This window comes from Sciurus vulgaris (genome assembly GCF_902686455.1).
Source record: "Sciurus vulgaris genome assembly, chromosome: 8".
Taxonomy (NCBI): Eukaryota; Metazoa; Chordata; class Mammalia; order Rodentia; family Sciuridae; genus Sciurus; species Sciurus vulgaris.
The window spans coordinates 125,160,100-125,184,240 of NC_136468.1; the positions used below are offsets into that span (position 1 = coordinate 125,160,100).

At 53.7% G+C, this 24,141-nt stretch overlaps 1 protein-coding gene across 13 annotated transcripts in view; it reads right to left on the reverse strand.

Moving 5' to 3' along the window:
- ARVCF (ARVCF delta catenin family member) overlaps positions 1-24,141 on the reverse strand; it is a 49,975-nt gene that overhangs the window by 949 nt on the left and 24,885 nt on the right. For 2 of the 13 annotated variants that reach the window (XM_079152166.1, XM_079152161.1), the window contains 15 exons: positions 19,799-20,025; positions 11,327-11,485; positions 10,609-11,135; positions 9,117-9,616; positions 8,017-8,200; positions 7,039-7,156; positions 6,565-6,736; positions 4,763-4,834; positions 3,224-3,351; positions 2,848-2,998; positions 2,375-2,573; positions 1,992-2,290; positions 1,480-1,611; positions 1,141-1,226; positions 442-561 (listed from right to left, as the gene is read on the reverse strand). In XM_079152166.1, the coding sequence (XP_079008292.1) occupies positions 454-561; positions 1,141-1,226; positions 1,480-1,611; positions 1,992-2,290; positions 2,375-2,573; positions 2,848-2,998; positions 3,224-3,351; positions 4,763-4,834; positions 6,565-6,736; positions 7,039-7,156; positions 8,017-8,200; positions 9,117-9,616; positions 10,609-11,135; positions 11,327-11,485; positions 19,799-20,008 (3,045 nt within the window). In that variant the 5' untranslated portion in view covers positions 20,009-20,025 and the 3' untranslated portion in view covers positions 442-453. Of the gene's footprint in view, positions 1-441; positions 562-1,140; positions 1,227-1,479; positions 1,612-1,991; positions 2,291-2,374; positions 2,574-2,847; positions 2,999-3,223; positions 3,352-4,762; positions 4,835-6,564; positions 6,737-7,038; positions 7,157-8,016; positions 8,201-9,116; positions 9,617-10,608; positions 11,136-11,326; positions 11,486-12,890; positions 15,930-15,953; positions 16,050-16,277; positions 16,437-19,798; positions 20,026-24,141 lie in introns of those variants that run through there. The other 11 variants (XM_079152169.1, XM_079152171.1, XM_079152165.1 and 8 more) reach the window with 11 other exon arrangements.

Below are 24,141 nucleotides of genomic sequence, written 5' to 3' on the forward strand. Positions count from 1 at the left end.
CTCTGGACAGAACAGCTGCCTCCACTGGCCGTGTGGATGCAGATGTGGACAAAAGCAGCTGCTATGGATCAGGAGGCAGGAGGTAGGGGCCAACCCCCAGAGACTTGACACTAGGACCAATCCTGACTTGTTGGACCTGGTGGAGCCCTGTGTTAGAGGAGTTTAAGGCTATGGGGGATCATCCCTGCCCTGGATCCATCTCCTCAGGATCTTGATTTCACAGTGCCTGGGATGGGTCTATGGGCCCTTGGAGAACCTTTGCTCAGACCTCAGTCTGGCCTTTCCTAGGATGGGCATTTGGGCCTGTTTTGCTTACTGGCAGCTGGGGTCTTGTCAGGGAGCAACAGGGAGAGCAGAGCATGCGGCCAACAGAGATTAACAAGAAGCCCTGCCCAGAGGATGGGAAAACAGTTGGACAAACAACCAGATGAGAGAACATACCAGGCATGCAAGCTAGACCCAGGAGTCAACAGGCTGAGGTTTAGTGTCCCCCACGGCGTCCACCAGCCTGACAGAGGGCCTGCTGGGCCCGGGAAGAGGGGCCTTCCTGCAGGGGTCAAGCTGCAGCACACAGACGGGTGGATGGATAGGAGGGTGGCAGAGGCAGAACAAAGCATGTTAGTTGCAGCTGAAGGGTAGGGCTCAGCTGGCCAGTGGGGTCAGGGCCAGGGCAGTGTGAGGACGGGTCTGCCAAGGCAGCATGGAGGAGCTCAGCTGGCATGGCTCATATAGGCTTGGGGTGGCATGTGGACACACAAAGGCCTTCACAAAAAGCTAGGGGACTGGCACAGAGCAGGTGATCGGTGCTGCTCTCTCCACTGGACCACAGCATGGACCACACGCATGCAGAGAAGGATGCAGACTCACTTTTTCAGGCTCCAGTCCAGTGCAGTGTGTGACTAGGCAGAGCTCTATCCCCTGCCTCCTCCCTCCCAGCAGGTGAAGCTCTGAACCCAACACTCAAAGACTGACTGATATGAAGGGCTGCTTCCCAGACTTGGTTCCACTGCCCAGCTGTCTACGGATGAGTGTTACCCTAGCCATGCCCCAGGGACCAGATCAAACTTAGTACTATCTAGCAGCCCCTTGGGCAAGCCCTAGACATACAGCCTCCCTGGTCACCTTCCCATAGCCACTTACTTTCAATGGTTCCTTCTCTGAAGTCTCTCCTACAGAGTCACTGCCCAGTGTCCTCTGCTCCCTTTGGTCCACGGTGGAGTATCCATCTGTGGAGTGGGTTAGGGTGGAGGGGCATGAGGGGGGTTCTGAGAGGCCCACTCTAGGAAAAAGTGATCTCGGTCTCAGGCCAAACACAGGAGACCAGGGACAGGGAGCTTTTGCAGAGGATCCCCATCTACCAGATCCTTGGAGACCCATCCTGGTGCTAGCTCCTGCATTATAGTCCCTGGGCATCCCTGAACCAAACCTTCTTCAGGGAGCAGCTCCATGGAAGTCCTTCCCAGCACTAAGCACACTTACCCCGAAAAACCAGCAGGACTGTCTCAGGGCCCTCCCTCCTCCCTGAGGAGGAAACAAGTTTGCAGCACTTGCCCTCACCTGGGCCAAGTGCCTCCATGGGGATCACATCCCGGCTGCCTGGCTTCTCACTATCTGGAAGGCATAAACAGATGACTGGTTACAAGAAAAGGATAGGCAGCCAGGGTTTGGGGGATGACCAGGCAGACAAGCCCATGACAGGACTGACCTCAATGACCTTGGGTTCTGTTGCCACTAATGTCTTGACATTCTGCCCAGCCTCTGCCTGCTGGCACCTACTACCCAGCCTGGTACCAATGAAGACAGCATGGACAGGGAATACCCAAGAGGATGAGAGCAGGGAAAGGGGCCACAAATATGGAGCCGTCTTAGTGGAAGAAGACCTGACTTCCTTCCCCACCCAACCCTGACACAACCAATGCAGGTGGGGAGCACTCTTGAGCTACAGGGATGGGCTCTTGTGCCATCCAACTTTTCCTCTGGTCTGTACTTACCAAGACTCTTGTCTACCAGAGGCAGTGTGCTGTCATCGAAACCTCCGGGACTAGAAGCTGCCTTGGGTGCTTTGGCTGCTACAGCAGCCGACTTAAAGAGACACAAAACAGGGGGTGAGGTGGGATGCCGTGCCCTTGGAAACCTGACATGGTAAAATGGGAGAGGGAAGGCCAGGGTGGACCACACCTGAAAGCGAGCCTTGGTCCAACCATCCTTCTGTAGGGCGCCACGTAGCTCCTTGTAACTCCACACAGTCTGTAGTACATGTGATGCTGCTTTTGCCTCCCGCACTGACTGGCTGCAGCAGGATCAGAGGTGGGATCAGACGTCTTCCCCCCTTTACAGTCCCCCAACCCCACCTCCTGGCCCTGACCCCACCCACCTGGCCGCCCCTAAAGCCACCAGTGCGGGCACTCCACGGGCCTGCAGGAGTGAGCGCGCATTATCCAGGCTATCGGACACAATCTCATGGATGGTGTTGAGAACTGCCACCACTGTGTCTTCTTCCAGGCGGGCCCCTGGGTGGGCTGGAGCCTGTGCATTGCGCACGTTCCGCACTAGTTCTGCCATGGCATAGCTCCCTAAGAGTCAGGGTCAGATGTTAGGACACATCTCTGCCCAACCATGTGGGAAGGAGCAGGGTTGAGGTAAGGGACATTGCCGGGAAAACCCACAGGATGCCACAAAGACCCCTGGAAGCAGAAGGCTGAGCTTCAGGGAATGGGCCAGGAAGACAGCAAGCTCCTGTAGCTGGGACCAGCCTAAGATACAAGGTGGTCCTGGATCCCTGAACTACCCACCCCCAAACCAAGGGACCAGAAGTAAATAGCCTGCCTGGTTCTATGTGTGGCTCACCAATGAGGTCTTTGTTGCGCCGGTCCAGGGAGAGGTTTCGTAATGCAATGGCTACAGCACGCACCACCTTGTCAGTCTCAGACTGCAGCAGCTCCACCAGCACTGGCAGCCCACGCTCCTTGCGCACCATGGTGCGGATGTATGTGGCCCACTGTAGTGGTGCAGGTAGGGAGGTACACTGCTCAGTGAGAAGTTGTTCCTCACAAAGCCCTGTCACAATAGCTCAATACACCTCTAGCACCCAGGGTGTGTACCCTGAACTTCCCAGATCTTGGGGAGTCTCTGTAGCCCCCCACGCCCCACCAGCTTGGGCAGGGATTGGGGAAATTCCCTTTCTGTCCAGGTTTTGCCCTCCCTGCCAGAACTGGCCCCTCACCATCCAGTTGCCAGCACTGAGGTTTTGTAGGGCGCCTGCTGCAGCCTCCAGGGTGTTGAAATTCCGACTCTCCGTGAGGAGGGAGAGGTAGAGACGTACCACTTCTGGCTGGTACAGCAACTCAAAGCCTGGATACAAGGGCAACCATAGCCCATAGTCACCCAGAACCCCCAACCCATATTCCCAAAGCTGTGGTAAACTAGGGCCAGGGATGGGTGTGGAGTCAGGACATGTTTTCTATCAATGTATTGAACCCTACAGCCACAAGGGAAAAACGTTCCCATTTCACAGAGAGGCAAACAGGTTTAGTCAGGAGATAATAGGTTTGGGTGAGGACACTTCTTCTTCAACCCTGCTGCCAAAGAAATGGGACTGGATCTGCCTGGCAGCCTGAGCATACCAGGGGACTTGTGCGGGCAAGGAAGTGACAACCAGGACATGAGACTAGCAAATAGGCCCCACCTTCTCTAGCAAGTAACTGAAGTTGAGCAACTACCCCAGTGATCCTAGCAACAGGGCTTAACATTCCTGGCAATAGGGACAACCTTCTTGTGCATCCAGGCCAGGGTTCCTGGCCACTCTCCCTAGGAACAGCACCCCCCACCCCCGCATCCTCACCACAAATGTGACTAAAGCTGTGAACAAGGGGCCTGTCCCTAGCAACAGGGCCTGTCCTTCCACCCAACCACCCTAAGAGCTCCAGTAATTAATGTCTCAGCCTGGCAGCATGGCTGTTCTAAGTTGGTATTCTGCGCAGGGATCCAGAGTCAGGGGTGGAGGCAGCGTTCCAAGCCTGCCTGTCTCCACATTGGCCTCTGACTGGGTCAGGACATTACTTCCCTTTCACCTATCCTCTCATATTTCATCACCACTCCCCTGTCCTCAAGTCTCACACTCCCTCTACTCTAGCTGGGCTTACTACTCCCCAAAGTTGCCAAGCATATTTTCTTCTGAGGCCCTGTTGCTCTGCCTGGCATGGTTCCCCACATACCCACCCATCCTTCTACCCCACTTGGGGGCATCTGGGTTCTTCTAGTTTGCAGGGCTGGCTGGGCCCAATCAGGGCAATATTTTCTCTTGCACAGGCTAGTTCTGAGTACAGAGCACAATGCCAGTACATATACAGGAATCCAGCAGACAGAGGACATGAAGGGTGAATAGCCCTGCCCGTCTGAGTCCACGAGTGGAGCATTCTTGTGCCTAAGACCTCTGGTCTGTGCCCTCCTGGCTCTCAGCCCCCAAGGAGTGATACTGAAAGCTCTGCCTTCATTGGGGGCTTCCCTGTGACTGGCCTGTTTTACCTCCTGAGTGAATGATCAAGAGCCTGGCCTGTATCTTCTCAGCTACCTTATCTGAAATAACCTGTGGTATTGATCCTGATTCTGATCAGGATCAGACCCTGATCAGGCACTGGACCCTTCCATGAAATCCCATACATATTGGGCCCATTTCCCCATCTAAATTATTTAGGCCTGCTTGATGGCATAATGCTTTATCAAATACTCATGGTCACTCCTGACTCTGCCTCTGCCTACTTACCTTTTGCAGCCTCATTTCGCTTGGGCAGGTCCAATGTGTCAAAGTTCCGGTCCATCTCACCATCCTTCTTTCCTGAAATGGAAAAGCAGTGTGAGGGGAGGCAGACTTCATGGGGGACAAGAGTATACCAGGAGGGTTAGGTATAGTCCTCCCCTGCCCAAAGCTCAAAGAGCACCTTTAATGTCCAAGCCTGAGCACTGAGAGGCCCTGGGTATGAAGCACTTGTTCTGAGATTTTAGTCCGGGATAGGAAAGTGGGGACTAAGGACATTCCAGCACTGCCCTGGGCACCTAGGCCTCATCTCCCATCAGATTCTGAGAATGTACCATGAACCTTTTCATAGCTCCCTTGTGACTCCCTTGTGAACTAATGGAAACAAGATCTCAGGCTGAGTAGTAGTAAGGTACAAGCAGAGAAACTGACAGGGACGAGACTTGCTGGGATCATGCAGAGAGACAGGACTGGGGCCAAGTCCCATCCAAGGGGAAAATTTCCCCAGTCAGGGGCCGGAACAGGAACATAGCCTCTATCAATCAGAACCCCCCATACCCAGGCTGGGCTCCTATAGTAGCCCTAACAAATAATTGTGCAGTCCTGGCTTGCACACCTCCAGGACAATAAACTCGCTGTCTCTAACCATCTTCCTTTTCTCAGGAAGATGTTGCCTTCCTCTTGGAAGGCAAGAAGCCAAGCTCAAACCACCTGGGGTTCCTGCCCTACCCATCCTCCTGGGACCTATGTGCATCCCATGAGGGATATATCTGAGCCACATCATAGAGGCACATTCTGCCTTCTGGGTAATGGACATACCCCAGGCCTTGCCCACTTTCTGCTCTGCTTAGGTAACTGAGTCTGTTTCAGAGGGTAGTCCCTCCCTCTCAGACTCCCACAAGTCCAGTGCTCACATTCCTGCCTTTGTCATGTCCATGTAGTTGTCATGGAGATGGCTGCCTTTTCATGGGACTGGGGTGGGACAGGGCCTTAAGGCTGGAAGGCATCCCAAAAGTCCACTGTACCCACTGCCCTGCAGATGTCATGGAAAGAAATATCTGAACCATGGGGACAGGCACCTGCCAGGCCTGGACAGCAGGACAAACAGGAACTTACCTTGATGGAACCACTCCTCTGGGCAGCCGGAGGAAGCACAGGAGAGAGGAGATGAGCCTGAGCAGGTAGCACCCTCCCCATGCCCTTATGTTCCTACTGCATACCCTGGGCCAAGTAGGAACCTTGCCCCCAATTACTCTTTGAGGCAGAGAACTCACCAGTGGGACAGGCAAGGTGAGGCCTGGGATCAGCAGGGCGATGAAGGAGGTACACTGTTCTACTGCAACTGCTGCTGGGGGATGCAGGTTCCTGGAACCTGTACCCCACAGGTAATTAAGGGGGACAGTGTGCAGCAGGGGCCTAGACCAACTAAAGTTGGGTATACCTGAAGGGTTTGTCAGGACCTGTAGGTGCTCTGTAAATAGCCAGGGGGTATCACCTGTAGCACTTTCCAAATTCACAGGCCCACAGAAACCTTCCCTAGAGTTAAGGGACAGAGTCTGGGCAGTGTATGGACACATGGATACTGCCCTGGGGGACCCACAGTACAGGGTGAAGCCCAGGCTAGGGTTTGAACCCTGGCCCCTGTTAGCTGTGTGACCCAGGGCAGTACACCTTCCTCAGTTCCCTGCTTCCCTGCCTGCCCATGGAGGGAAGACCAGGTGTTCTCCAGCCTCTGTAGTAGTGTGTCATAGATATGGAGAGCCTTTAGCCCAGGGAAGGTCTAGAGGAGCATCCCAGTCTCACCCACCCACCTTTGGCTTTCTTGCCACCAAAGCAGCTGGCGTCATCCCTCCTCCGGCGCTGGGAGCCTGCAGCACTGCCTGGGGGCCCAGGCTCAGCCTCCTGGTACCTGTCAGCCCCAGGTACCTCCTTGTGCACATGGTAGGACAGGTTCCGCATGATGCACACGCAGTTCTCCACTGACTGTGGGAAGAGGTGACCTGGTGGGGCAGGGCCACGGGTCTGGGGGCTGCTAACCATCCCAGGACCCTGTGCATGAAGGCAGCCTTCAGGAAAGACTGGCCACAGTCAGTGTGCCAAAGAGGAGCTACAAGAGAAAGCCCCTCTCTTAGGAAGAAATTGCCAACTGTAGGACCATGCCCCGTTCTCACTGTGGCTGCGACCAGGTGGGCCATGTCCAGATCCATACCCATGCCCCTTTGGGCCACCCCAGACAGTTCCAGACCCCTGGAAGGAGGCTGCAAAACTGTTCCTGCCCTGCCCACCTTGTTGTCTGTGTCCTTTCTTCCCACAGCTGACTGCAGGGCATGCAGGAGTGCATCCACCAGCCCTTCACATTCCCGGAGTCGTCTCCTGGCCTCAGCGCCATCTGAGCTCACATTCCTGTATTGCCAGAGAGCAGGTCTGGTGACCCCTAACCCCCACAAGAACTTCTCCAGCCCCAACCCTGGCCCCAGGGGCTTGTCTTCATCTGCACAACTGGCCCTGCTGCTGCCACAACAGACCCACTGGGATAGGATACAACAGCCTGAAGCACAGTGAAGGAGGAGCAGGAAGTCCTGACTACTTCAACTCCAGGAGGTTGGCTTTAGCTCAGCATATCTGTAGGGCATGAGGGGTCTTCCCTGACTCCCAGTTGAATTAGGAAGGGTCAAAGATGGGCTTAAGGAGGCTTGAATCCATCCGTTCATGGTAATTCTGCCCCCTCAACCCAGCAGCAGCACTGGGCTCCAATACACTGAGAGGTCTGGACCCTACAGGACCATGGGGGCATGACCTGATGGATAGGGATGACCATGGGGTCTAAGGAATCTGCCTGTAGAGTCTATGCAAGGCCTCCCAGAGATGGGAGCGGGAGGGAAAGGGTCATTAAGGTGGAGGGACAAGACTCAGAGGCAGAATGGAGACGAGGATTCTGCTCCTGCTCCCTGGCTATCATGGTAATGGGAGGATGGGCAGAGCTGGAGTGGTTGGACACTAGGAAAGGTGAACAAGGTTGCCCTCAGGAGTGAGGATATCCCCCATCAGTCCCACTTCCCATCCACAGGACTCATGATGTGGCTCTGAAACTCCTAAGATCCAGGTGGTTCACTGTCTTCCATGCTTTCTGGGACTTTGAGAACATGGCAGCCCCCCAGCATAGGGCCCAAGTGTACATGCAGGCTCTGGCACCTGCTTCTGCCTCCCTGATGGAGCACCCAGTCATCCTGTGGAAACAGCCTAAGCCCAGCCCCTACCCACACCTCAAGCAGCCTGATGTGTTCTTGAAGACAGTCGTCCACTCAGCATCCCGGGGCTTGGAGTCCTCGTTGGGCTCTCGTTCCCAGCCCGAGTGGGGCACGATGACCTCATGGGTCAGTGTCTGCAGGCCATGGTCAATGATGACCATCTTCAGGGGTTCGTAGGATGACAGGTTCCAGAGTGTGCCTGCAGGGCGCCGCCGACCAACCATGCTGACTACTTGGCCCTGCCCCCCCCAGAGGACTATGCTCAGGACCTGCCCCCACCCTCATTCCCCAGCCCATAAAGGAATTTTTGTTGTTTTATTTGGTACTGGAAATTGAACCCAGGGGCACTTACCACTGAGCTACAGCCCTACATCTTTCTTAAAATTTTTGAGACATGGTCCCCCTAGGTTCCCCTAAGTTGCAGAAGCTAGTCCTGAACTTGCAATCCTGTCTCAACCTCCCAAATAGCTGGCGTAAGTCAAAGCACCCAGCTCCACATAGTCAGTCAGTATGGTTCTTTTTTTTTTTCTTTTTATGGACTGAGATTGAACCATGGCCTTAGCACATGCTAGGCAAGCACACTACCATTGAGCTATACTCCAGCTTGCACATAAAGTTAGAAATAAAAAGTCAGGAGAGGTTGTGGGAGACCTGGCCCAAGTAAGACGTGCAGGCAGAATCCAAAGGTGGCTTCCAAATGGGACAGAAGAGCTGGGGTGCAGAGGAGGGGGATGGCAGGTGCCATCTCCTCCAACCCATTCCTGCTATGTGGGTAGGTGGTACTAATGTTCCTGAGGCCACCAGGCTATGCAAAGAGATGATCATGTGACCCTGCCTGCCCTTCAGGTCCTACAAGACAGAAACCCTTCCACCCTACCGTCATGGGGTGGGAACCAGGGAGGTGGGTCCTGGTGCCAGCACCCCTGCCTATGGTAAAAGAGACTGGGGATCTGTCACTGCAACTGGGCTGGATGTCTACTCCCAGGGCAAACAGTACCAGCAGGTGGAATTCCTGACCTCCTGGGTGCTTTCTCCCAGGTGGCCTCACCCCTTCCAGGCTGAGCTTTGCTCTCCTCTCTTCCAGGGGGAAGCAGGCATGACCAGGTCCCACTCACCAGTGACCAGCTCACGGACCTCGTTGTCACGGGCTGCCCGTAGCAGGCGCACCAGAGCAGGCACACCGCCACAATCCCGGATTGCAGCCTTATTGTCGGTGTCACGGCCATAGGAAAGGTTGCGCAGGGCTCCGCAGGCCCTGCGACGCACTTCAGCCCGAGGGTGGTCTAGCAGTGCCACAAGCAGAGGCAGCCCGCGCAGCTGTCGCACACGTCTCTTGACGCCCTCATTCTCGAAGCACAGGTGCTGCAGGTAGGCAGCTGCATTGGCCTTCACAGGGTCCACAGGGTGCCGGAGCATGGCCAGCACTTCAGGTAGCTCAGGGTCCCGCCAACGTGGCTCCTTGCGGGCACTGTCCACTGAGGGTGAGCGCCGCACCACCCGGTCCAGGCTGCCTAGACTGCCACGCTCTGGCTGGGCCAGTGGTGCTGTTGCTGCTGGGTACAGGGGCCGCTCATCAGTCAGTTCACCAGCATCATCTGCTACATCCTCATAGGCCCTGTGCAGGCGAGCAGGGCAAATGAACATCTTCACAGCAGCTGCCAGCCCTGCCCTGAGTTGCCCATCACATTATCCAGGAGACTATAAATGCCTGGAGCAGGGCTGGGCTAAGAGAATCTACATCTTAGTCCCAAGCATGGAGTGGGGGCCAAGAGTCATGCTCCAACCCAGCAAGAATTGACTCATAGCCAATGACAAAGGCAAATCCCAGCCAAAGGCCACTGGGACTTGAATCCTTCCCAGGATGGGGAGTTTGCTCACTCCTATCACCAATCCTGCACTAAATGTGTTTCCATGCAACATCTTTCTGTGATGGGGGTGAGGAATCTCACTTTTGTAAGAGCATCTGGCTAGTGCCAGGATGTAAGGGAAATAAGTGACTTTCCCTTCATGTGGTCATTCTAGTAAGACCATCTGAAGAGCATTCAGGCTACTAGCCCTTCAGAATATGAGATGTCCTTGGCTCTCAGTAGTCCAATGGGTTGTTGTCATCAAACTCACTTCCCAGGGTAGGGACTAAAGCTAGGAGGGTCAAGTGACTCACCTAAGGTCACATAGCAAATCCAGACTCAGGTTGTGGTTATGTTCCCACTCTGCAGATATAGGACATATGGACAGAACCAGGGGCTATGACAGGAAGGATTAGGGATAATGGGTTCTGATTATTCTGATGCCTGGGAGAGACTGAAGCACAGGGATAGTCTGGGGCCTTGAGCTCAGACCAACACACTGAATCTCTTATGTTTGGGTATTAACGGCCATCTGTTTGGAACAAAGCAGGTGTCACCAGCTTCTCTTCCATCCAGACTAATATCTACCATCCCAGGATTTGTCCTTGCTGCTGTCCTTGAGAAGAGCCAAGGCTGATTCAAACTAACATGAGCATGACTAACTCAGCCCTGGCAGCTTGACTAACTGTGGAGTATTCTGTGGTTTGGGAAGAGAAGGTGGACTTCCAAAGGAAGCAGCCACAGGGAACAGGGTGCTCACCTGGCACGAAGGCCCCGCCCACACTCAGCTCTTCTCCGTGTGGCTGTGCCATAATCGGGCTCCAGCTCAGGGCCACCCTCATCATCAGCAGCCAGGCTGCGTGTGTCATCCTCCAAGCCATAGGGCTCTGCCTGGAAGCGCTCAGGCAGGGAACGGCCACTTGATGGTCCAGGCTCGGGACCCATAGGAAAGGCCTCCCGGCGGCCAGGCAGTGTGAAGCAGCCATCACCAGGTCCTGGGCCAAGGGGGCCAGTGCGTGCGGGCCGTACCCCTAGACCTCGAGACAGGCTGCCATAGCTGGGGCCATCACGGAGCTCAAGACCATCAGGAAAGCCACTCCCACTACTGAGGTAGGCTCGGGAGAGTGTGGCTGCTGGGCCACCACCACGCAGTAGGAAATGCCGATCCAGAGGGCCATCAGCAAAAGGGCCAAGTGGAGGGCCACCATCCAGCAGGGGTAGTCCATCTGGACCCAAAGGCACCTGGCGTACTGTCCTCGTGGTCACTGTCTTGACAGTCTTGGTGACCTGGTGGATAGGCCGGTAGTGGGTGGGCTGGGCAGTCCAAGAGGCCTGGACAGTACCCTAGCAAGGCCATGGTGGCCACAATTTTCCACCCAAATGGGTAGCCCCTGGGGGGTTGACTCACATGCCCACGCCACAGAGGGACAACTACAGGATTCCTGGCCTGTTTTCTTACCGCCTGTGCCCAGCTGTACCTTGGTTTCAGTGCGCCGGGTTGTGCCATCTTCAGATGTGACAATGGACACATGGGAGGTGGGTGTACCAGGGTCTTCCTCCACTGTCACTGTCTCCTCTAGCACCTCAGGTGCCTCCGGCATTGTGGCCAGTGATGCCTGGCTCCCTGGGCTCTGTTCCTGGGGGAAAAGAGGAACATATCAGAGGGCAGGACCTACTGCTCACATGTCCCTGGAATATAGGTGCCTGATTCCCCATCCTAGGGCCTCCTTGGGTTCAAATAAATAGAGGCTTGTGCTTCTCTGAGCTGCAAGGCCTTGGCTACCGCAAGTCTCTCCAGGCCTGAAGAGGTCCTAGGTGGGACATGCAGGACATCCTCCTGACATCACCTGTCACTCTTGGCTGGGCCCTCAAGGTGTTCTGGAGTCTCCTCCCTATTGCACTCCAGAAGACTGGAATGATAAACCTTGGGTCACAATTTCAGTGGCATTCACTGACTCCTGTGGCCACTTCCAATCTCCTGCCAAATCCAGTCAGACACCCTCGCAGGACTGAAATACCCAGCTCCCAGAATGCACTGTGTACCCAAAGCACCAAAATATTCTTGCTCCTTCCAATTCAGACACTCTTGAGGGCAAGGCCTGGCCCTACCTCAGTCAGGCCTATGTCTGGTGCCTCCTGCTGACAGAGACCGGGATGTCACATCAGACACTAGAGAGAGTGGATTTGCAGTGCGAATCACCTTGCCATCACCCTCTAGGGAGTGGGGTTGGGGACACTGAAATTCGAGGCAAGACATCTCTAGACTTATGCCCTTCTGAGACTCATGTGCCTACTAGCTGGACTTGCCAGTGGGGAAGCTGAGGCTGAAAGAGGACAGATCAGTCCTGCTCTGCGGAGTGGCATGGAGACTTAAGCCAATCTGCCTTTGGGCATATGTACCCCAGGTCCCACTATGGTTACATCTAGGGATTGGCATCTGCCAGGATGGGGAGGGGCTGAAACCCAAACTGTGGTGGGTGGGCAAAGGGGGAGCACATTCCTGGACAGCCAGGGACAGTTCAGTAGGAGAACATGCCTTAATCTATGGCCCAAGCCTCACGGCTCACAGAATGTGCTCCCTGCCTTGGCCCCCTGAGGCCTGCACAGAAACTGAGCAGAGGCCCAGGGAGGGTTGCAACACATACTGCATCTGCCTGGCTCCAGAGCCACACTCTACCCTTCTCTGGTGGTGGGAGGTACTCTAGGCAAGCTGCCCAGGGCTGCCCTCAGGGCCTGCCTCCTGAGATCTTCAGCACAGGAATCTGTCCCTGTCCTGGGGGCCCTAATGCATACAGAGCAGAGGTCTGGGTAGGGGCCTGCACCAACATGTTAGGACAGTGCATCCCTCAGGATCAAGTGAAAGAGGAGAACAGTAGCATAGAATGCTTTCCCTGCTCCCCTAGAAGCAGGTCCTCAGAAGGTAAGAGATAAAATTATAGATAGGGAACAGGTCTGACAGAGGCGAGAGAGTTTACTTCACTACTGTTAGCCAGGGGATTTCAGGCACTTGTCTGATAAGGACTCCTCTGAGTGGCACTTTACCTCTTGAGAACAAGGTCTTGATGGTCACCAGCCCAGTCTTGGTGGAAAGTCTGCTGGGACCTAGCCAGAAAGAAAAGACCCCATTCCCAGGGAAGAGAAACAGACTGAGGTCCAAGATGGGGACAATTAGTAGAATGCCAAGCAGGGAGGCCTGAACTTTTCTCCAAGGGCAATGGGAGCTGGGAAGGTTCTAGGGTAGAAAGTAGGCACAGGGCAGCCATCCCTACTAGGGCCTGCACTGCCCCATGTATATCTGGTAACTGTGTGCTAGGCTACAAACTCTCTCTGCAGAGTCCTGGGATTAGTCACAGCTCTAGTGTGGGGGCCAATCAAGAAGGGCTGCCTTCCTGGAGATGAGGTAGAAGGGAAGAGCAAGACTGAGGAGACTGTTGCCCAGGACATTGCCAGTGGGATATGGCCCCTTAGATTTTCATAGATTAAACACAAGAAGAGTCCATACTAGCTAGGTGGCAGGGCACTGGGCCCATACCAATCAGTTCACTTTGTCAATTACATGCTATTCATCAGCCCACCAACCCACAGACCCACCAGAAAGATGTTCCAGAGGCCTGAGCCACAGAATGGACTTGGGCATTCCTCTACCATAAGCTTCAGTTTCCCTATTTGCTGCCAGCTCTGCGACCCCCATAGTTGGGGTTGGGAAAGGACATTGTGGTACCTCATTACCAATTTGTGGCCCATCTCCCTCCTCCCACCCTGCTATGGTGATGGTTTAAAAGTGTAGAGTTGGGGTGGTTAGGAAAGCCAGGGCCTCCAGTAGTTACTGGCAATTCTGCAGTATTACCACCAAATCAGGGACCAGCAGCAAGGCAGTGGGATTCCAAGGACCCAAGAGTCCCTGCTGGCAAATGACCTCAGGGAGCTAAAAATGGGCAATGACTTCACCCAGGCAGGCGGAAGCATGAGTCAGCTGGTGCTCATGGAAAAGCCCAGTCCTGCTACACATGCCTAGGCACACACAGACAAAGATCTGGAAACACACACAGACACGTGTACCTGATTTCTCAGGTAGGAACATGTGCATGTCCACAAGAATATGAGCACTCAGCCTAGCTCACAGTTCTGAACATATCAATTTGTGGCGTCTCCTAAGCACACCCAAAATGCACAGTACTTACTGCTCTCAGAGGCATATGCTAGAATACCTGTATTGTCATGTCTTCCACTGTCTTATCCAGACCCTTACCCATGTGGGGCCTTGAGATGTGCTTTCAACATGCAGGGACCAAGCCACTCAGGCATCCACTATGGGGGGTCTCAGAGTGGGCAGCAAATAGGGAAATTGAAGCTTATAGTACAGGGATGCCCAGGTTAACTCCATGGCCTAGGCCTCTATAACATCTTTATGGGAGACCTATGGAATGGTGAGCTAATGACTAGAATACACTTGACTGGGGTGCCTGGATCCCTGCCTGGCCCTAGTGTCCTATTCTGAGGTTTCATGATTCACATCCACCTGCCCACTCTCAAGGAACCCTGGCCCTGCAGTCCCACATTACCTATGTCCTAGTCCTGATTCTGGGCTGTTCCCCTCTACACCACAGACATAGGCACCATCCTGGACATAACAGCCTTGTCCTCCCCGACTCCCTGTGTTCTGCCAATGATTTACTGTCACCCCCTCCTTGGTCCTGGCCTTATCCTTTTGCCTCATAAAAGGACCATGTCCTGTGGGGCTCACATTCATCCTGGGGCTCTCACATCTGTGGTGGAGCAGGTCTATAGCCTCTGGGCCTGACTTGGAGAGGGGCTGCAGTCAGTTCTGGGGTTTCCCACGAGCTTCCTTGGGCCTGTAGGAAGGTCCAGAGTGGCTGATGAGGCAGATCCACTCACCACTTCTCTCAACAGGATCCCTGCAGACATAGAACTAAGTACAGCACAAGAGCCCTGGGTCCCATCAAGCAGACACTTGGGGTTTGTTTTCCTCATACAGAAATGGAAAGGGCGCAGGTTGCCAGTCCTACCTATGTAGCCAAATGCAATGGAGAATAGAAAAGCAAGATGTAGATCAATGCTCAAAGGCCTATGCACTTTACAGATAAGTCTGTATAGTAAAGAACAGACTATAGGGGTGGGTGTCCCATCCAATGCAAGGTCTCCTGGCAAACATAGGTTAAGGTCAGAATGCACACTTGGAAACCACGACTCCTGGGCCAAGTCTCCAGAGGGCAAGCAATGGCTACCCCTGGATGGACAAAAGGATGGAGAATTCAAACAGTTCTGAATCCCTCAAAATGACCCTCCCAGGTGGAGTGCAGCACAAGTCAGACTGGCTGGCATCTCCCACCAGGCAGCCAGACCTTGGCCACCACAAAGCACCCTCTCCCTTAGTGCCCATGGCCTCTGCCCAGACCCTGGGGGATAGGAGATCGACCTTCCACAGTAGCAGTATACCTGCCAGGGTGTGGCCCCAGACAAGTGGGCTGAAAGACCAAGGAAATCTGGTGTCCAGCAGGCTGGGAGAGCAAGCCATCACCTAACCCAGTTTCCCAAAGCCCAGACCTCAGCCACAATGTGTCCACAAATTTGCCCCTGGTCCCTCTGTCTCTGGATCAGTCAGTAGCCAGATCTCTGGAGCAAGAAATGTGTAACAGGCAGGAATCTGGCTATGGGAGACACCCCTCCTACCATAAAGGGTCTTATATGGGGTTGTTCCTCTATTCAGTTTGTATTCTCGACTATTATTGAACCCTACTCTTCCTGAGCAGAGTACAGGCTGTCAACTGCCTTCCACTCCACCCAATACTGGGAGGCGGCCAGCCCCGTTTTCCTCTGAGACCCCTCCTGTCTCCACACGTGGGCAGGACCAGCCTCCACCCCTCCCCTTATGTGCTGCTGCTGAGGCACAGCTTCCATTAAAGCTCCAGAATCTCCTTCGCAGGTCTCCGGAGTAGGAGCCCGCGCAGGGCTATAAAAGGGAGGGGAAGGGAAGGGAAGGAGCCCAGGGAATAGGAGGCCTTGTCGGACTTTCCTCTGCAGATTCAGCTTCCCTCCGCACAGAACAGGACTACTCAGGAAAGTCCTGGCCCCCTACCCCGGTACCTCACCACCTGTCCTGTGCGCTGGCTAAGGTGCACCAACCCAGTCCTGGCTCCTTCTGAATGCAGGGTTGCCCATGTTGGAACCCCGAGCGCCGGTCTGGAGACTCCACTCTGCACAAACCCAGGGTAGTGCGCTCACTCTTGCCACCCCGCCTGGCCCGGGGTCCCGCGCAGCCCAGCCAGGAAAGCAGACAATAGCTGCCCTGGGCCAGCAGCTCCTCGTTAACAAAAGCGGGTCCTTCTCGGCGAAGTCGGCGCCCCGCCCTCCGGCGCCAGCCCTGGGACCATGCCCTTGGCCCCCGCCCGGAACCAAATTCCCTCCAACCTGTCTGAGTTCGGCCGGCATTGGGCCGGGGCTCTGCGGGCGCGGGCCGGCGGGGGCAGCGGCAGATGGACCAGGCTCGGCTCCGGCGCCTCAGCCGCTTGGGCTCGGCGGACTCGCTCCCCGCTGGGCGGATCTGGCGGCGGTCAGGGCGAGCAGCCAATCGGGCGGGGCCGCGCCCAGGCGGGGCGGGGCGGGAGCCGCTGGAGTGGGGCGAGGTTAGGAATTCTACTGTCGGGGGGCGGGGCTCTGCAGCCAGGCTAAGCCCGGGTGGTCCACAAGTCCCTGGCAGCTGATCGTTCCTGGCAGCTGATCGGACTTCACGTCCCTCCCACAGGAGGTGGCATATTCCATCCAGTGAGTTTAGCCAAGTACTTCCCAGACTTCGGTTTGCGGTCAGTAAATGAACACATACACCCTTCCGCCTGTACAGTTAGGAAACTGAATTCCCACAGGTCAAAAGCCAGACCCTACTTGGGAGAGGGTGCAAGGACATCCTCATTGGTATAATCCACTTATCCTGGTTATGACTCCGTTTTCTCGTTCTAGGCTAATGGAGACAGTAGTTATATAGCATTGTTAGCGCTACAAGTTCTCTCAGATCTAGTCCCAGCCCTGAGCTTAGCCCCCACCAAGCACAGGCCTCCAAGGAAGGGCCCCCACAGAGCTCAATGGAGACCTGGTGAATGGTCCTTCCAGAGGCCCACTTTGTGTTTTGAGTTCTCTCCATCAAGAAACCCAGTGTCTTCCCACCCTTAGAGGTGTCAGAGTGGGTCAAACATTGGGGCAAGTGAACAACTCTTCTTTTTTTTGTGTGTGGTACTGGGGATCAAACTCAGGGCCTTGTGCTTGCAAGGCAAGCACTCTACCAGCTGAGCTATCTCCCCAGCCCTAAGTGAACAACTCTTGAGTGACCTTGGGTAAGAATCTTAATCACTTTGCCAAGTGTGGTGGCATAAGTCTGTAATCCCAGAATTCCAGCGACTGGGGAGGCTGAGGCAGTAGGACTGCAAGTTCAAAGCCAGCCTCAGCAACTTACTGAGTTAAATAAAAAATTTAAAAGGCTGTGGATGTGGCTCAGTGGTTAGGTGCCCCTGGGTTCAATCCCCAGTACCAAAACCAAATAGCAAACAAAAACAAAAAACAAAAAACAAAAAAACAGAAACAAACAAACAAACAAAAATCTTAATCTTTTTGATCTTGGATCCTCAGAAAAAGTTCAAGGGGCTATGCTGGCCTCAAACCCTCTCTCTTCTATGTTTCTGATCTACTGGGAAGTGGTGGCTGAAGTGGGGGGATCAGAGTTGCCAATTAGGGGTTCTTTATCTCATGAAGTCCCCCAGCAGCCATACCTAAGGAGTGTGACTCTATATGGGGAAAACTTAGGTAGAGGGGAAGGAAATTCTGGAGAGGGTCAGTGAGGGTGACCTTCTTGGGTCATTTCCCACAGAGGCAAGCCAATGGCTCCTTCATCATGTATGAGAAAACAGGTTCTGATATTAACAGAGCTGGGGCCAGCCCAATGAGGCTTTGTGGGTACAGCAAAAAAGGGGGCATAGGCCTGGGCTTCCTGCCTTATGCCTACTTTTCCCTTGCCCCTGTTCTGAAAACAACCTGCCTTGCGGCCAGTCCTGGCTTCCAGGATATGCCATGTACAGAGGTTACACTGCCAGCATGATTGAGCACTTTGGGTGTCCACTATGTGCCCTTTTGAACCCCAGTTTCCCCACTTGGACAGGAGTGAGTTTATTTGACCACTGATCTCCTGCATCCTCCATTTATGGCTGCCCAGGCCAGGGAAGAGTAGTACATACTGCCTTGAGGGAATGTGGTACCAATCCTGAATTAAAGCTGGTTTGGTCTTCTCCCCAACTGCACCAGCTGCTATTGCCCCAGCTATATGCCCATTTGGCTGAGCCCAAGGCAGGTCCAACGGCTCATCTGGCCAGGCCCCCATGATGCCCTTCCCCACTAGGTGAGGTTCAGCCCTGCTCTGGCTAAGTGTCTGAAAGGCAGGCAGCCAAGACCGTGGAAGAAGCCAAGGGGACAGGACAGCAGTAACTTCTAGCTCTGGTTCCACAGTCTTGGCCCCCAGCTACCTGCCTTGCCAGCTCTAGATTCCAGCTCTGTTCCTCAGGTTCAATGGCAGGTCACCCAGTACCTCCTGCTGGGATTAATCTGAGAAGTAGGTTTGGCATGGAGGCAGCTGGGTCTGCCTAACTCAATGCCTCTAGTCCAGCTTCAGCCCTGGGAACACATGCTGTCTCTGATTCCAGCCTAAGATAAAAAGGGCAGGGTAGAGGAGGGGTCATGGCCTAAGGTCATTCAGGCTTAATCCCCAGGAGGCTAGGGTAACTCTAGACTGTGGGAACATCTTTTTGCCAGGGCATCGACCCTCTAAATGCCCTCTGTCCTCCCACACTACTTATCTGTGGGCTGCAGAACAGAGCCTATTCCAGGCTGGGAGGGCTGGACTGAGTGCCTGGAGCCTGAGGAGCAGTCTCAAGCTCACTGGCTGCCATTGTCCCCATGTTGCTCATCTAGGCTATTCTACTTCCCCTGCTAGAGTTTAGGGGTATAGGCCTCACTCTTTGGAACTCCTGGTGCCTGGAGGTTTTGGAGGTATCTCTTGCACTCATACTGACTCCCCTCAGTCCCAGGCTTCTGTGGCTGGTTATGCCATGTGCCTGAGACCACTCAGACCCAAATGCTTAGAAAGAAAGTTCCCCAGTGAGTTAGGGGCATTCTGAAGACAATAATTTGATTCTGACTGTGTACTTGTACAGGGTCATACATTCTATAAGTAGTTTCATGAGTGGACAAAAGAACCATCACCTGGCCACCGTTAGGCAAGGCCAGGCTCAGGGAGTGGTCACTTGCCCAAAATTCCTCAGCCTGACATAGGCAGATATTCACCAGACTTCAGGCTCCTTGAACTTCCTCATTCTACCCTCATGACCCATGGAGGGAAGGAGGATGTTGAGAAGACCTAGGCAGTCTGACTTCTGTGGAGCCCTTGTTCCACTGGTTAGGAATAGGCAGGGTGCCACACCTCCTGGGGATGAGCAGGTGCCTAAAGCATAGTCTGAGGGCAATAGACAGTGGGGAAACTGAGGCTCCCATGTCACACACTGAGCTGTAGACAGAGCCTGGGACCTTGATCAAGCCTTCCCCTGGAGCTGACCTACCATGCAATGAAGAAGAATATCATGGCAGGGAGACTCCAGAACAGGCAAAACCGTGTCACCAGCCTGTCCAAGGAGCTGCTCAGATCAGATCCTGTTCAGTGAGCCCTGAGAGCTCCCTCAGTGGAGTGTGCTGATCTCAGGGTCAAGTTGTATCTTGAACATCCTTCATATGGTGCCTAGCATACCTAAGTGGATATCCAATCCCCTTGGGATCTTTTCTTCCCTCTCTAAAAGCCTCAACAGGTCTCATTGTACACTCATTTGTGGTGTTCTAAGACCCTTAGATTGATTTCCCAGTTGGTTGTTTTTACCCCTTCCCAGTCACTGGGCTGTTACCTGCAGGACCAGCTGTTGCCAGGCCATTGGTAGGGGCTGCCCACTGCCCATCCCACCGCTGCCTATTCCAGGCTGCTGGGCACGCTCCAGCTGCAGGGCAACATGGCGCCGTTCCTGCTCCAGTGCCCGTGTCAGTCGCTCGAAACGGGCCTCCTGCTCCTTCACTGAGGCCAAGATGCTGGCAGCTGAGTGTACATTGCAGTCCTCCATGATAGGGTGCCAGCCAGCTGCAGGCAAAGCAGAGCAAGCTAAGGGTAGGGTGGAGCAGTGGCCTGATAAGGCCACCATAGGCCTCTTGCCCATCCCACTCACACATCATACAACTCAGTCCCAGACCAGAGCATTCAGCTCTCTGGAGGGAAGTTGCAATGATTAAATTCTAAATTAAAAGTCATTAATCCCAGGCTGGCCAGAAGCAGCTGGCTCATTCCCAGTGAGGCCTGGGGTTCTAACCCAGGCTTTGTTTCCTGCCAGGTCATAGCAGAACCATGGACTGTGGGTGTCTTCGAGCCTACTGGGCAGGGCAGGAAGAGCTGGTGTGATGAGTGTCCATTATTTCCTAGGCCCACAGCACATACCAGTTCATCTCTATTTCATGGGACTATCCCAGCCCCACCTTATAACAGTGGGCAAGGCCAAGACCATCTGTAGCCACACAGCAGTGTGCCAGAGCTGGTGTGGCCAATGGGCAGGGAGTAAGAAGCCAGTCTACTGCTGTCAGGTGCCTGGAACACCTACACAGGTGTGGGGTGACCACTGCCTCAGCTCCCAGCAACACTAGCCCAAGGACAGTGGTCCAGCATCCATTTACAGCCATTCCAGCCTAAAACAGAGGCAGTATCTGTTTCACACAGCTAAGTGAAAGCCTATTAAAAGCCTGGCTGAGGTTCTGGCTAGGGCTACATAAAGTTTAGAGTCCCTCTGCCCGCAAGTGGGCCATGTTGTAAGAGGGCAGGGGTCCAAGCATCTGAGGCCCAGTACTTAGGGAGGTCAGGCCCACCTAGCTCCTGGCTCAGCACTGCCCCCTTGGGGCCCAGAGTCCCAGGGGAACAGGCTAGGAGCAGTGGAGAGTTGGCATTTGCAGTGACGAGCCAGCACTTTTCCCTGCTGCTTGTTCCCTGGATGACCAGTGTTTGTTTTTCATGGGCAACAAGAAGCAGGCCAAGTATGCAGAGCTCAAACCCTGGCTCAGAGCCACAGGCAGGGTACAGCCATGTGGCCACAGTGCCCAGAGCTTGGTGTGTGGCTTGATGCCCAGTGTTGTTTGGGGTCTACTCCTGGCTGATCCCACACCAGCCCACTGAGGATAATTCTGCTAGAACTGTTTATCCCTGCACCAACAGTGAACCTGGGCTTAGAAAGGGTAGGCCCCTGTGTAGGAAAGTCACACGCAATGACTGACACAAATAGAGGGCTAGCTCTGCTGCTCACTGGCCTGAGATGGGGCCAGCTGCAAGGACAGAGCCCCCAGAGAGGGCCACTGCTGGGCTGGGCCACATTAGTGCTGGTTGGGTCAAGGACATAGCTTACTTCAGAGGTGAAATGACACTATGGGGCCCAGTTCCACCATGACAGTAAGGGAAACCAAGGTCCAATGAGGGCAAGAAACCAGCATAAGCCCCCACATCTACTCTTCATTTCCCCAGCTCCTGTCACATAAATAAAATGGTCAATGTGATCTTGCAGGGATGCCAGTGTGGGAGGAAGAGCTGTTAAATCAGCTATAGCCTGAGAATGAACCACATTACAGCGAGGAGAGGTGGTAGCCCCATTGGATAGAGGGGGGTCACAAGTGAGGCATAGCCTGGGTTCTCTGGCCACCAAAAAGCACAGCACAAGCACAGAAGGGACACTCTGTCCTCCTGTGCACATCTGCCAGCACCCAAGCCCAGCCAAGATCTTATGGAAGTATGGACTGAGCCCGGTGGTGCAGAGTATGGGGTCTTCCTGCCTGAGAGGAGACAGACAACTCAAGTTTTCAGCCATGTCTTATTTGCCTATCTCAGCTGAAACTTAGAACCAAGAGGCAGAAGGGACCTGTAGGCGGTAATGATCAGGATCCATGGGACAACTGCTGGCTTTGTGGGCAGGAGGCAGCTTCCTTCTTTCTTTGTGCAGAGAAAGACTCCTGCCTGACCTCTAGTTTCATCCTACCACTTCCCAAATCCCATCTAGCAGGTCCAGGCCTGGGTTACAGACACTTGGGGACAGTTTCCCTACCCTAACCTCACCTCCCAACCATACCCCAGCTCTGGAGTCCAAGCAGACCCATACTGAAAGGGGCCTGCTGACTCCAGGTGAGGGTTGGCTGGGGGCCCAGAATTCTGAGGCTACAGTGAAAAGGTGGCCAAACCCTACGCTGGCTTTCCCTTTGCCCAATTCAGATCACTTGGAGTGAAATGATGATGTATCTCCTGGGTAACATATCTAAACACTGGCCATATTAGGGGTAGAGAGTCCTAGTAATGACCACAGGAGAGGAGAGGACTGGATGCTGAGTCACAACTATCTGCCTAAGCCTGTGTGCACACTTTCTGTCTGCTGAGCCCTGATAGCTGTGGGCACCTATATAGAAAAGAGAGGTCCAGCATCCCACATATGCAGGCCTCCATGGGTCCATGCACAGAAGCACATGTAGACACAGGTGACCCAGCACCCCAAAGTAACTCAAAATGCTATTTTTATATTAAAACAACAAACGTGGCATTATGGAAAGTAAAATGTAAATGAATTTTTAAACTGACCACAGAAGTTTCAAAGATAAATTCCATCAGGGGATTGGGGCACCAAGATGTAGATCCTGGGTGGGGATGGCATCAGGTATGCTTTTTGCTAGGGTCCAGAGAGGTCCTCAAGGACAGGTAGGAGGAGTGATGCTGTGGGGCCTTGGTTGATCCTAACTCTCCTCCCTCAAGGCCTCCCCTCACCTGGAAAAGCCCAGCACTGCCTGCAGCGTGGATTCCATAAGACCCCATAACCAGTTTCCCAAACAGGAGGCCACTTCCTGCCAAATGTGCCTACCCATAAAGTTGAATTAGAAATAAGACAGGAACAACAGTGGGCACCCCAGGAGTGATCATACATCAGGACCATGTGAGAACATGAATATCCAGACCACAAAACATTAGAAATCTTGGAGGTGGGTTGGTAAGGTCAGGACTGATATTAAATGTTGAAAAACTTAACTGTAAAAGAAGCACACTGGCTTGAGTGTTTAGTATTGAGCTGAGAGCATCCCTCCATGGTCTCACAGAACACTGCTGGACAAGGAGTTGCACAGAAGAGAAGCTTGGATGGAAAAATAAGTGGCCCCAGGACACATGAGCAGGAAGTGGGAGCCTAGAGGAAGAGCAAATCACAGATGGGTATGTAGGAGGATGGATAGACAAATGGGTAAATGGATGGGCAGATAGGGGATGGTGGGAGATAGATGGATGAATGGAAGGATAGATAGGTGAATATGGGGAATGGACAAATGGATAAATGGATGGATTGGTAGGTGGGTGAGTATAAAGAATGTCAAACTGGTGGGTGAATGGAGGAATGGATGGGCAGGTGAGGAATGATGATTTGACAGATGGGTGAATGGATGGATGGGTACAAAAGGTAATAGTGGGTTTGTGGATGAATGGATGAGAGGATGAGTGGAAGGTTTTGACAGGTGGATGGATTGTTAAATGGATGGATGAGTGGGTGGTTAGAAAGAGGGATGGGAGAATAGGAGGATGGATAGAAAAGGGAATAAATGAAAGAACAGATATGTGCATAGAAGGATAAGGAGATGATTATATGAGAAGATGAGGGCTCCATGGAAGGGTGAAGGGAGGATGGACAGTTAGATGAGCAGGTGGGTAGATGGATAAAAAGATGAGTACGAAGACAAGACAAGATGGGCTGATTAGAGGCTAGATAGATGGGGGATGAAGGAATAAGTGAATAGTTAATCAAATGGATAGAGCATGCTCTGGGGCAATGGGGTCAATGTAGTTTTGTTGGGAAAGTGAAGGCATCATCAGAGGAACTTGCAGGTAGGAGCTGAATGCTTCCCCTGAAACAAAACGTGATATTTGACATCTTCTTGCTGACCCAGACATTCCTCCTTAGAAGGAGTCCAGCCAAAGCACTGCTCCGGAAAATCAAATTATGGGGCCCCTGGCCAATCTGGGTTGAGGAATTAGAGGAATTTCCTAAGGGTCAGGCCAGCAGGAGAGCAGGCAGCAGCTCTTGCCAGTCACCTATCAGAACCCAGGAGGGAACTGGTGACATCAAGCCTTCTTCCACTCCCCACTCTACACTCTGCCCATCTGAGGAGGAGGACATGGTACCAGAAAGTAAACTGGCTG